The sequence below is a fragment of the Aphelocoma coerulescens genome (genome assembly GCF_041296385.1).
Source record: "Aphelocoma coerulescens isolate FSJ_1873_10779 chromosome Z unlocalized genomic scaffold, UR_Acoe_1.0 ChrZ, whole genome shotgun sequence".
Classification (NCBI taxonomy): domain Eukaryota; kingdom Metazoa; phylum Chordata; class Aves; order Passeriformes; family Corvidae; genus Aphelocoma; species Aphelocoma coerulescens.
In genome coordinates, this window is record NW_027184085.1 from 71428698 (window position 1) to 71442183 (window position 13486).

Here is a 13486-nt window from a genome sequence, read left to right on the forward strand (position 1 = left end):
GCAGGAGCTCACTCTCCGAGCCCTGCTTTGTGCAGGTGAGGGCAGAGCCCGGGGCCGCGCAGGGAAGCTCTGAGATCCCAGAGTTGGGTGAAGAGAGACCCCTAATGTTGGCTCTGGCCACAGGCACTGGGGAGAGCCAGCCCAGACGCTGCCTGCACCCCGCGCTGTAAATGCATTTACATCCTTACAGCAGCACCTTTCACAGGTGCTTTTCAAACACCCTCCTGCAGCCACACATCCCTCTGTGAAATACCAGTGGGTGCATCTAACAAGCATTTCTGTCCAGCAGTTACAGCTCAGATTGCTCTGCAGGAGCTGGAGATCAGCCTCTCCTCGGGAGCTCCAGAACCACAGCACACCCCACTACCTGCACCAGCCCTCACTGGAACAGGCCGAGTCCACGGCCCCAGGCTACAGGAACACGTTACAAAGCCAAGGAGCTGGGGAATTACCTAAAAATATTATTTTAAACAATACACTTAATTCATAGAATAGAAAGGGAGATGCTTCCTAAGCTGGGATGAATGTCTGTTGCCAAAATGTCCACATTAAAGTGATAGCTTTGAGCTTAAATCCAATAGTTAATTAAAACTCCATAATTAATCCTTGGTTTCATTCACATCCACTCCTCTTCCCCATTTAAAAGTGTGCTGTGATTAATATAAACTGAACACACACCCCCTATCTCAGTCTCCACAGCAGAACCAAGAAACCTAAAATAAGAGTTCTAACCACTGTATTCTTTAGCAGCATTTTATTAAAAATAATTACCTGTACAAATATAAAATATCTCCACACAATTTAATTCCCCATATTTGATTTTTGCTGCAAGAAAAGTATGTGAGGGGAGCTCAGGATGCACTTCTCCAGTAACACTGGTGGCTGCAGGAACTCTGGTTGGTTTCCTATTTTTTCTTTTTAATATGCACCAGTTTTTCTAAGGCTGCAGTCTCCATTTAAAAGTCTGCCATGAAGCAGGCAGTGTAATACAAAGTTTACTCCCAACTCACCAAGGGATGAAAACACTGAAGATTTTTGAGCATTTCCTTTGAAAAAGAAGTAAATAAACTAAAAAAACTTCTCACTTGCTCTCCAATTCTTTAGGAGTGTGTTTCACCACAGGTTTCAGAGGAAGGGCATGATTCTGTTAGTGAACACACTCAAACAACCCAATGTGCATGACCAATCAGGTTAATGGCTGATAATAACAACTACAACCATCAGGAATTGCACCCCAAGCTCGGCAGGCCACAGGGTTGATCTGTAACTTCACCACAAGACTGCTCAAGCTGGAACATATGGAGGAGTAAGTTCATTATTCCTAAAAGGAGAAGGCAAAACCAAACCAGAATCCAACAAGGACCTTTAAAAAACACCCACAATTCCTTTAATAAAAAAGCCACTTGCTGTGTCCCTGTTGTTCCCAGCTTTTCAGTGAGCCAGGGAGGCAAACCAGAAAAATGAGGGGAGACAAAAATCCAACAATTCCTCCGCATGTGGCTTGATTGTCTGGCTCCACTCTCTGTCCTCACCTCTCTGGAGGGAGGCAGCGCAGGAGAACTGTTTGAGAGCCAGGAGGCCTTCAGAACGTGACGACTTTGGGTCGCTTGGGCTGTGCTCTCTGCAGAGCTGGCGGGGCCGTGACGTCCTCGTGGTCTGCGCTCAGGCCGGGGGTCCAGCGCCCGACTGTCACCTGCTCTGCAGGACACAACACAGCAGTGCCAGGGCCAGCTCTGCCCCAGGGGCACAGCCAGGGCTCTGCCCCAGCAGGGCAGCAAACCCCAGCACTGCACACAGGGAATGCCATGGGCACCCGGAGCAGCTTCTGTGTACTAAAGCTGGCCCCATCTGCCTGAGGAAACGGGAAGCTGTAGTGCCTGAACTCCTTTGCCAGCTCTCAGCTGTCTTTCTGTAACTGAAAATACTCCGCACAATGCACACTTGATTTCAAAAAATATCACAGTTCTTGCCAACCACAATTCTTGTCACAGTTCCAATTAATTTGACTGCTTTTAACCAGCAGTGCTAGTTTTGAAAGAAGTCCCTTGCGAAAATAAACAGCACTTACAGTCCTCATTATGGATGTGAACCTTACTAGGAAAAGGTAGAAAAAAATCTAGTTACAGGCTTCTAATGCATCACTCACCCAAGTGGGCACAGCATCACTACTTGCAGATGAGTTTAGGGATATTTCTGAGTCTTTTGGTGTCATAAATTTCTGTTATACCAATTCAGACTGAATCTGACCTATTCTAAACTGGCAGAGCAGTACACACCTAGAATCCTACATAGGGTCTCAGACCTAAAAATATCATAAATATAGGATCAGATACAGAAAATGCCTCTGTTGCCTCTATAAGTATTTCTTAGGAAAATTTCACCAAAGTGGGTTGTTATTAAGTGGCTTATTAACTAAGTGCCACAGAAACAAAGCAGAAAAATGCACGGGTGTGTCACCACTCCGGTAACAGGATCATTCTTCAAACCCTTGTTTGATGCTCTTGTCTCCTTCAGCACAGTGAGGGTTTGGGGTATCTAATTTAATTTTTCCACCCACGTGGAAAGCTGAAGAACACGTAACAAAGCAGTTCATGAGCTGTGAATCCAGCTGGACAGATCTTTGTCCCTGTCCTGGGTGCCTGACACGCCTGCCTGCACACACCACCACCCTGCACCTGGCACTGGGTTCAGCTCCACCACTTACACTGAAATCAGCAAAAACCAGCAGCCAGTTCTGTTGTACAGCTGCCAAACTGTGAACAGCAGCACAAATACTGGCCAAAAGAATACACATTTCATACTGCCTTCAGAAACACACAAGATAACCTTTCTTTTAAAAAGAAGAATTATCTTAGTTTTGCATTGCAACTTACTGCCTCCTCCACACCCTCCTTGAGTATCCCAGCAAAAGGTCACCTCTGCTACTTCCAAGTTCTCTTCCCAAAGCCTTTTCCCTGCCCACAGTCATGCAGAGCAGTAACTGACCACTGCTGGACCCACACCCACCCCACACCCCCTGCATCTCACCTGCATTCTGTTTCTCCGGACAATCTTTTTTGAAGTGCTCCACAGAGCCACAAAGTTTGCAGCCCCCACCTGTTCACACAGAAAGTTGTTACTCATCTGAGGGGAATAAAACAACAACACCCCAAAAAACACCCAACAAAACACTCTTCCAGTGTCTGTAAGAGATGGAGCTCTTTGGGATCACACTTCACTGTACAGCACCACACACCACAAATTCCAGCCACTGCATACTGAGTATTTCTAATTTGCTGGAAGCTCTGTTTTTGAGAAACAGGCTGAATTCTGCTGAAATTCATACTCAAAAGAACTTTTCAAATTGACCTGAGAGGCAGGTAATCCAACTGCAGGCACTGAGATGTGAAATTCTACACAATACAAAATTTCACAATACAAACACTTGAAAGCAGGCTGATTTTTCTTCCACTTTCACCATGCTGCAAGATCACCTTTTGGAGTTTGCCATGACCACACACTTATGCTGGGAAACAGAATGCTGGTTGTTGGTGCCAATGGGGAAGTGCAACCTTCAGAGTTAGACCCCATTTCTCACTACAGTTACTCAGACTGAAGATATCCTCCCTTTAGTGAGAGCCCATGTTTTGCCACCTCCCAAAATCTTAAGCTACTGTGTGAGAATGTTTTTACCACATACTTTGGTGCATATACATGTAAATACACACTGACTACACTCACACAGGATTTTGGTCCTCTGTGCATCTCCTGGTACCGAAGCACAAGCGAACATTGACACTTTGTACCTCATCCTAGTCATTTCATACTAAATTTACACTTAAAACAGAAATCCCCAGGTAATTATTTGACAATGAATTCCCCAGAATTACTCTGCTTTTACTGAAAGATACACAGGAATTCCTTTTAGCCACATTCTCATTCACTTCCAGTGTTACTTTGTTCTGTATCAGGTAAGAAGGACACAGAAATTTAATTATACTAAATTTAGTGAATCAGTACACTCACCTTCGGCATACAACCCCTTGGGATTGTCCGGACACGACCTTGACAGATGCCCCATCTCACCACAGATGAAACACTTTGCATATGGAAATGGCCCTGCAAAATCCCACAGGATTTATGGTCCACATCAAAACCTTTGTGAAGCCACAGACCGAACACCGTGCAGTGACAATACTTTAACCACTTTATGCCATAAATTACTGTCAGGTTCCTCGTTATCATACTGCAGAAGTTAAATTTCTAACACACAGAGCTTCAGGGTCAGCAGTTAGACAATTCAGACCCAAGCACCTCAAAACACCACAAATTCCTGAGACCCACCAGCAGCTGGATCCACCTTGGCTCTGCATTTGCTGAGGTCGTGCTCCGTGGATCCACAGCGGTAGCAGATCCCCGTCCCCATGTCTTGGCTCTCCAGCACCGCAGGACAATCAGCCACGCCATGGCCAGGTTCTCTGCAGTGGAAACACACCTTGGAAGAGAAAAATCCAGTGATTCTGTGAGTGGCACTCAGAGACCTGGAAATCCCACCTTCACAGCGGCTAATGAGCAAACACAGTTTTGCCCCCAGGAGAAAGCAGCCAGGAAGAGACTTGGTGCTTTGCCATCAAACCACATTATTATGGGCACTCTTCTTTTACCAGCAACACATTGATGAATCACACAGAGAAATGTCCTGAGTTAGCTTCACCCAGGAGCCAAGAGGGGCTGGGGACTGCTCAAGGGGCAGGAGGAACAGCACTGAGCCAGGAGAGCCATGCTAAAGGCTATGACTTGAGCTGAAAGCCATCTTTTGTTCCCAGCTTCACTTCTTTCACCTGAAACACCACCTGGCACACGCTGTGCCTGTGGCAGGGGAGGGCTGAGCTCTTGCTGAGCCCCACAGCAGCACCTCCACGGGGAGAGGGGCCTGTGCCTCCCACACAGGACTGTCTTTTAACACGGTTGTGGGAAAGTGACTGGGGATTAAAAGGGGAAATTTCAGGGGAAAATACACTGGCTACTCCCTGGATGGGACCCCACACACACCACAATCCAAGTGGGACTAATGGGAGGGTGGAGTGGGGCAGAGACCCCACAGCTCTGCCAAAGTCCTTGCAGAGGAAGGAACCTGGTGGTACCTTGCAGCTGATCAGCCACACAACAGCTGAAAAACGAGGAAGATAAAGGAGGATATTCCGTTGGATCAGCAGCTGTGATGAAATCCCTCTCTTTGGACTGACCACATCCCACCCCAGGGTTACCTCAGGGACTGTCCTGACTGACCCACTCCCAAGGTATGACCACCCCTAAGTAGGATGTAAGGCTGAAGTCACTGAATCTCCATCTAAACGTAAAGAAAACAATATGGAAGTGAGCTAGGAACGGGGAGAAGTTTGGGAAGACTCCATCGTCACCTGTGGGATGAGCTGAATCCGTTGTCTCTCCCCCACAGGGCCCCACTGCGTGAGGACTGTGCTCTGTGTGAGCTTTACTGGAATTACAGCTTGTCCGTGTGTTGCTTTGATTAGATTGCTGTGGACACACTTTCTCAGTCAGATGCTGTCAGCGGCATCCCTCGAGCCTCAACCTGTCACATTTTATTATAAAAAGTGTAATTGTGCGCATTGTTCATGTGGGCCCTTCAAGGGCGCTGAGGCACTCCCGAAACGCGAGGAGTTTGAGGCTAAAACGCTCCCTTTTCCCGGGACGGCAGGCAGGGCCCGGACAGGACTCACCATCGCGTTCTTCTTCCTCTCCTGCCTCCTCAGCCTCCTGCTCTCCCGCCGCCTGTCCTTCCTCCGCGCCTCCTCCTCCTCCTGCTGCTGCTGCTGCTCCCCGCGGAGCGCCGCGAACCCGTTCACGTCCTGGTTCTCGTACTCCTTCTTCCTCCTCCTCCTCTTCGCTGCCCGCGGCGGCTCCGGCTCCCCGCTCGGCGCCAGCTGCTCCCAGGGGGTCGCGTCCAGCGCCCGGGCCCCGGGCGGGGCGCTCCGCCGGGCCCAGCGGGTCATGGCCCCGGCCCCGCGGCACCGGCACAGGAACGGGCCAGGAGCGGGCCAGGAACCGGCACAGGAACGGCAAAGGAACGGCACAGGAACCGGCACAGGAACGGCAAAGGAACGGCACAGGAACCGGCACAGGAACGGCAAAGGAACCGGCACAGGAACCGGCACAGGAACGGCAAAGGAACGGCACAGGAACCGGCACAGGAACGGGCCAGGAACGGGCCAGGAACGGGCCAGGAACCGGCACAGGAACGGCACCGGCCCGGCCCGGCCCGGCCCGGCCCGCCACACGTACAGGCACAGGCACCGCCGGGCCGCGCACGGTGATGACGGACGGGAAGAGGAGGGGGAACAGGAGGAGGAAGAGGAGGAGCGGGAGGGAGGGGAGGTGGGGGTGGAGGAGGCGGTCGTGGGAGCGGCACTGTGGGGAAGGAGGGAATGGGGAGCTCGGCGGAGGTGCTGCCTGAGGGGGCTGCGGGGACACCTCCCACTGTCCCAGGCTGCTCCCAGCCCCAATGTCCAGCCTGGCCTTGGGCACTGCCAGGGATCCAGGGGCAGCCCCAGCTGCTCTGGGCACCCTGTGCCAGGGCCTGCCCACCCTGCCAGGGAACAATTCCTGCCCAATCTCCCATCCAGCCCTGCCCTCTGGCACTGGGAAGCCATTCCCTGGCTCCTGGCCCTCCAGCCCTTGGCAATTGTCTCTCTCCAGGTTTCCTGCAGCTCCTTCAGGCCCTGCAAGGCCCCAGTGAGGTCACCCCAGAGCTTCTCCTCTGCAGGCTGAACAAGCCCAGCTCTGGCAGCCTTTCCTCCCAGCAGAGCTGCTCCATCCCTCTGCTCATCCTGGTGCCTCCTCTGGCCTGGCTGCAGCAGCTCCAGCTCCTTCCTGAGCTGGGCCCAGGGCTGGGGCAGCTCTGCAGGTGGGGGCTCAGCTGAATCCCCGGGGCTGTGTTCTTGGAGGAGGCCACTCAGCACCTTAAATAAATGTTTAAACCAAACTAGGCTTTCCCCCCAGGTCCAGGCTTCTGCATCTTGTGTTTTCAGCATTTCACTAGACCCCGATGACACTTCCTGGTTGATGCTATAAAGATATATGCATTATACATACACTGTATAAAATGTATAAAGAATACTACATTTTCTCTAGTTGTTATCCCTAACACTTGTGTCTCCCTAGAGGAATTCGCGGATTTTGACGATTTTCCGGGGTTTTGAGCCCACTAGAGGGAGGTGTGCACCAAGCGTGCTTTAAACTGCACCGCTGCCAGGCAGAACGGGCACGGGTTTAAGAAGAACTCGCGCTGACTGCAGATAAAAATCATTGATGAACGACGTTTAAAAGCCAGGAAATAAAACCAGAAGAAATCAGTATGCGTTTTTAAAATTAAAAACGCCTCCTTTGCTGATGCCGTTACAGCTCAACCACAGCATGAGGTCCCAGTTGCTCCTGCGACTTGCTTTGCTGTCTGCTCTGATGAAGTACTGAATGTGTGGTCCTTTCTTTTCCAGCCTGGAATTTTATGTGTATGTGTGTCTAGCCAGGATCAGCCACACTTAAGATCAAGCTTTGCAGGCAGCGGAAAAGGGTGTTTCACACCTTTCTGCTAAATCAGTAATAGAGTATTTAACTCCAATATCACTTATTTGTCAGAGGTCACGCCTGTTTAAATTTGCTCTAGTTTGGGTTTGTTCCAGGTTGATGTTATTGGGCTGGGAACTCTCCTGTACCTGGGCACCAGGTGAGTTATGAGCAAGACAACAGCAGTGCAAATAACTGTAAAATTTTTTTTCTTTTTTTTTCTTTTTTTTTTCATATTTTCCTAAGAAACAGCAAATTGTCTGTCCACAGCACAGTCTTCATATGTTCATAATCCATGTACCCCAAAAAGGAGGATTTGTGTGCTGAAGGGGTACCAGAAGCTTTGGTTGTGTACACACAGAGCTGATGTTACCTTTGTTCACTCTTCTTTGCCTGTATGGTTTGGGTAGTTAATATTATTTGGCAGAGTGTCAGGACGACATTTTCCTGGTTGTTTTACTTTGAAGGTAAGCCTGGGGAGAGAAAGGAAAAATAGGCCCTGTTCCCTCTTAAATTCTGTTGAATCAGGGGGATGGGGAGCAGAAGAATTCGTTTGTCAGGAGCAATGCGTCTAGCTTGGTCAGCATACCAGAGCAGGAAGAAAAAGATAAGAGACCGCTGATAAGACCAGCGGTGTTGGGGAAGATGAAACAGGAAAGCCTTATAAATATGATTGCCTAACAAAAGATTTTGGGAATATGAAAACTATAAGCGACATCGAAATGAAGGCCACCTTTGAGATATAAAGTCTTAGTTACTGAACAACTGGAAAACAATGGTATAGCCGGCTGAAGGTAATCCCCTCTTGATTGAACAATACCCTCTGCTTGCAGACAGGTCCAAGGGTCAGAGCAGACCCTACTAGCTCAGCAGAAGGGGTCCAAGGAGTAGTTTTTAGGAGTTAAAATGTAACACTCTATGGTAGTGTAGTAACTCCTATAGGCTGTATGTAAATGCTATAGGATTTGTACCTTGTACTAGATTGGCTAGGTGATGAATATGTATGAGTTTGTTAGGAAAGTTAATGAATATGGAACTTGTAACCCAGTAAATACCGAGCTGAATGCAGCTGTCGGCACGCGTGATTTTGGAGGAGCGATCCCCCGTGCGTCCCAGCGCTGGAATAAAGCATACCCACCTACTTTACTACTTATTTAGTAGTGGAGTTCTGTCCGCTTTTCACTGTTATGTCTGCAATATTCTGAGGCTTCTGTGCAGGTGGTTCACTTTGATTTATTCTCCATGAGATGAATGGATTGCTTAGCATTTATTGCTCTGCTTTCTTGTCAGTGTTAAATAATTACCTATGTATATTTAATATTAAATATTTATGGATTTTGATTGCTACAGCCCCTTCAGTGAGCCTGCCCAGCTGACCACCACTGGATGCCATTTCCAGCAGGCTGTGTTGCTCATGGCTCTGATGATACTCTTTCAGGATATTTAACAAGTGCTTAAAGAAGTTGATCAATCAACTTTTGTTGCTGGATCAACTCAGATATTTAAAGATTTATAGTCAGGCAAGTGTTTAAGTGCCAGGATGAACTGAAGCCTTTGAAGGTTAAAGCCTGTGGTCAGTTGTTTGTTTTACAGTGCAAAGCTGCTGTTTGTTATTTCTGTATCAAAATGACAATCTGAGAAACGTGGCTCAAGTAGGAATGTTAGACAGGCGCTGTCAGGATAGCACAAGAACTTACCCTGGTTTTAGTTTTGGTGGCTGCCTGTTAAACAGAAAACGCTGTTTTCTCACAGGGTAATGTAATTTTTGATTTTTTTCAGAAACACGCACTGAGGAAATGAATTAATTTAAACTTGATTTGCAGAGCATTTCACTTAAGCTCGTGTCTTTGGATGACAAAGTTGTAATTTCTAGGGATGAAGGTATGAAAGAACGCATAAAGGAAGAATGGGTTATCTCATGTTTGGATACAATGGTCTTGTCTGTAGTATTGGCTGTAGTTTGAATAAATCTGCTGGATTTCACAGAGAAAAGGAGAAACAACAGGCTGAAACTGCAGGCAGCAGCAGAGGTACAGATTCCTTGGGCAGAGGGATCAACAAGGGAGAGTGGTCTAATTTTTTCAGTCTTACTAATTTCTTTAATTTCTTGTATTCCTCTCCATCAAGAAAAGGATAAATTCCTCATTTCTCAAAAACAAAAACATAAAAACCAAAAAAAAAAAAAAAAGGGATAGAAATGCCAGTAGTTCATGCGGTAATGGCCAAGTACCAGGCAAATTGTCAGTAATTTCTAAGCCCAGATGCTGGTTCATAAAGCAGAGTACAGAACTGGAATGAGAGCTAAGACAGAGACTTTCATAAAATCATAGACTGAAAACTTAGAGCATTTTCAAACCAGAATACACATGGAGTGAGATGAAAATTAACTGGCATAATCTATCAACTTTTTTTCCTCTCTGCTGAGTCCACCTGAGCTCCCTGAACAGTGGGTAGATGAAATATTTTCATTACCCTTCTTTACTGATAGACTTAGTATTGTAACATAACTGATCTTTTCTCATTAGGACCCCAGTCTTTGTCTGTAATAATTTAGAGTGAAACAAAAATGTGATAACCATCATCAGCAGAAGGCTGGGCAGTAGGTGACTCTGTGCCCTCTTGGAAGATTTGGCTTGGTGGGACTTCTGTGCCATATGCAGTGCATTCTGGTGTTTGCCACAGGCATTCTTGCAGCCAAAAGAAGGGACTGTTTAAGTCTTTAATCTTTTAATTAAACCTTAGGCTGAAGGCAAACCGTAAGAGGCATTGCAGGAGAAAGATGAGCATGCAGGTCTTAAATTGCATTCCAGCGAATCTTATTAGTAAAGTAATTCTGCATATATATATTAGCTGTAACTCATTCCTCATGTTATCTGCTCCCTTTTGGCTTTGATGTTTCCAGAGAAACGTTATGTCAGGTCTGCTCAGGTGTGCATTGATCCTGTAGGAGTGACAGAGACGTGAACTTCCAGAGCCTGTTGTCAGTTTTTGTTAGGGCAGCCAAGGATTTCAGGTGTGAAGTGTCACAGTGAGATCAGTTACAACTGTTGTAGCTACAGACTTCACAGAGTGGCTTGGGTTGGGAGAGACCCTAGAGCCCACCCAGTGCCACCCCTGCCATGGCAGGGACACCTCCCACTGTCCCAGGCTGCTCCCAGCCCCAATGTCCAGCCTGGCCTTGGGCACTGCCAGGGATCCAGGGGCAGCCCCAGCTGCTCTGGGCACCCTGTGCCAGGGCCTGCCCACCCTGCCAGGGAACAATTCCTTCATAATAGCTCATCTAAAGTGCCCATTTTCTCTTGTCTTGTAATGGCAAATTCCTGCCCAGTTCTCACCCTGCATGAACTGCTTAATGGAGGACAGGTGGGCTTTGATGGATTTGGGCTTTGATGCAGCTTGACCTGAGAGATTATTTCTGCTGCTCCCTAGTTGCTTTGTCAAGAGCAGTAGAGAAGTGCTTGAGGCATGGCACATAGCCTTTGGGGCACTTAATCAAATAAATTTCAAAGATTTATAGAGAATCAGCGTCCATCAGGAAAGAGTTTTATTGGCAGAAAAGGGTCTCAGCAGTGCAGTACTTGTGGTGTGGGGCTAATAAATATGAGGAACAAGATGTAACATTTTATGTCAAGAGTTAGTGCACTAACCCAGCTTTTGAACCTTTAATATTTTCTTATTGAGTCATTATCTCTATGCTTTTCTTTCTTTCTTTGGGCGCACAGTCTTTCAGGTTGTTTATTTCCTTTGCAGCCATTCACCTGAACATATCCTTGGGCAGCAGTGCAGCCACCTTCCAGCTGCCCCTGGAGGTACTGGAGGGCACAGACCCTCCACCCCACACCTCAGCCCCAGGATGGGCTCCACTCAGAGCAGAACGGGTCCCAAGCAAACAGAAAACTGTCCTGAGGATTGTCATGAGGGAGTAGGACTGAGAAAAGTTGTCCTGCATAGACTTAATAGGTATGTGACTGTGCAAGTTTAATTTAATGTATTAATTACTGAAGTGGAATGAAAAATGAAAATACACCATTCCTATGAAGCAGCTGAGTAGCTTTTGCTGGCCGTATAGAGGTCATGGAGAAAGATCACAGAAGTGGAAAATGTAGGGGACAAATAACAAGCCTCTGAAAAATAATCCATGAGGAGGAGTATTTTGGTTGTGAAGGGCATGGTTGGAAGCCAACAATGCAGAGAATGCCACAGATGGAGCATAGCAGGGAGTAAGTCATACCAGGGTGTCCCTATTTTGTGCAGACTTAAAACTCCCTGTCTGGCCAGAGCACAGGATGGCCAGGGCATTGCTCTGGGTTATTTGCTCATCTCAGGTATTTTGCAGTGATTGGTTCAGCCAGGGGTCACACACTGGTGTAGGCTGGGGGTCTGGAGGTGTTCTGTCCCAAAACACCCACCCAGCCCCACTGCAGGGCCAGTGTAGGTCAGATTATCTAGAACCTTGTTCCCTGAGTTTTGGATACCTCCAGGTCTGTTCCAACATTTGACCACCCTCATAGGGCAAAAGGCCTCCCTAATAAGTAACTGGAATTCCCAATGACCCATCCTGAGTCTGTTGCCTCCTGTCCTGTCACTCTGCACCTCCAAGGAGACTCTTGATCCTGGTTTCCCCTGATGCAGACAGTGGTGGACATCACTAAGATATCCTCTTAGCCTTCTTCTCCCAGGCTCTGCCTCTGCTGACCCCATGAGGCTTCCGACAGCCCATGCCCACTGTGAAGTGCTCTCTGAGGAGCAGCCCTGCTCTCCAGCTGGGCAGCTGCTCCCTTTTATGTAGAACCAGCAGTGGACTGGCTGAGTGAGTGATGCAGCTCATGCTCCAGGTGGTTGTTAAGGGCACTGAAACAGAGTCATCAGCTCCATACCAGCCCCTCAGGAATGCTGTTAGCAAATGGCAGCCGGCTGCACGTCGTGCTGCTGCCCATCAGCAGTCTGCAAGTCAGCAGAAGAAAAGCAAAGCAGAGGCTAAAATCTGGGGACATTTGGCCCACAGTTGGATTTTGTCTTGAGCTGAGAGTTTTGGAGAGCTAACAGTATGGTCTCTCCAGTTTTGCTTATTTGCCTTCTATGTGAAATCATCAGAAGTCTCTTTCCCTCCCCCACAATTACTATTATTAACCACCATTCGGAAAGCCAGCAGCAAAATGCTAGGGAATGTGCCCAGCACAGATGAGGAGGAAACAGTAATCACGTGGAAACTCCAGCCTGCTCTACACTCAGCAGCTCTCCTTCTGAGCCAGCACACCATGCTGCTGATTTTCAAGAGAGCTAATTCACCATCTAGCTCTCAATTAGCTTCCAATTGTGACTTTTAAAGTCTGTAGCCAGTTATGGGCTGGCTATCTAGCCACAGCTTTGCAGATATGACTCACCCAGGGACCTTCCTGAGAAGTGGTGTTCTGGCTGTGAAACACTGGGTGTGCAAAAAAGAAGCAATCAGTGGGATTGTCAGCATTTGCTGACAGGTTTTTTTGTTTCCACTGAGCTGCTGAGCACATGGGACCATGGTGGGCATGGAGATGTCCCTCAAGTGGCAGCACATGCTCAGGCACTTTGGGGAGTGCCAGCTGAGCCAGGGCCTGGTACCTGGAACCTGAGAGCTGCAGGAGAGGACGGGAGCAGGCTGTGCTGGGCAGGTTTAGGTGGGATGCAGAATATCAGCAAACTGATTTGCCTGCTGGTTTTTGGGCCAGTTTGCTGCAGCCCAAGGACACAGGGCAGAAATGAGCAGGATGCTTATAGGAGACATCACAAATATGCCCAGAAGCTCAAGTGCTGCATAGAATTAGAGATTTGTGGTTTTTCTTATCACCAACCAAGAAAGGGAAGCATCCCAAGGTGGTTGTATGGGTGCACCCCAGTAAAGCTGCCCCCAGACCAGTTCGTGCCAGTGCAGCCAGGAGACCTCAGG

At 48.0% G+C, this 13486-nt stretch overlaps 1 protein-coding gene across 2 annotated transcripts; it reads right to left on the reverse strand.

Annotated features, from left to right (window-relative positions):
• Positions 1-745: 745 nt before the first annotated feature.
• ZCCHC9 (zinc finger CCHC-type containing 9) lies at positions 746-6256 on the reverse strand. Of its 2 annotated transcripts, XM_069002095.1 has the most exons (6): positions 5721-5786; positions 5400-5572; positions 4324-4474; positions 4006-4098; positions 3028-3096; positions 746-1693 (listed from the first exon to the last, which is right to left on the reverse strand). In XM_069002095.1, exons 3-6 carry the CDS (start codon positions 4403-4405, stop codon positions 1221-1223), a joined length of 717 nt encoding a protein of 238 aa, XP_068858196.1. In that variant the 5' UTR covers positions 4406-4474; positions 5400-5572; positions 5721-5786; the 3' UTR covers positions 746-1220. The 2 variants fall into 2 exon arrangements, with proteins under 2 accessions (XP_068858196.1, XP_068858197.1); XM_069002096.1 differs by lacking the exon at positions 5400-5572 and having other exon boundaries at positions 1489-1698; positions 5721-6256.
• Positions 6257-13486: the final 7230 nt, after the last annotated feature.

Excerpts from the sequence above, each read along its gene's own strand:
- ZCCHC9 (XM_069002095.1), bottom strand. The coding sequence starts at position 4,405 with ATGGGGACGGGGATCTGCTACCGCTGTGGATCCACGGAGCACGACCTC. Across the intron at positions 3,097-4,005 it reads CAAGGGGTTGTATGCCGAAG|GTGGGGGCTGCAAACTTTGT; the intron begins GTGAGTGTACTG and ends CTGTGTGAACAG. Across the intron at positions 1,694-3,027 it reads TCCGGAGAAACAGAATGCAG|GTGACAGTCGGGCGCTGGAC; the intron begins GTGAGATGCAGG and ends CCTGCAGAGCAG.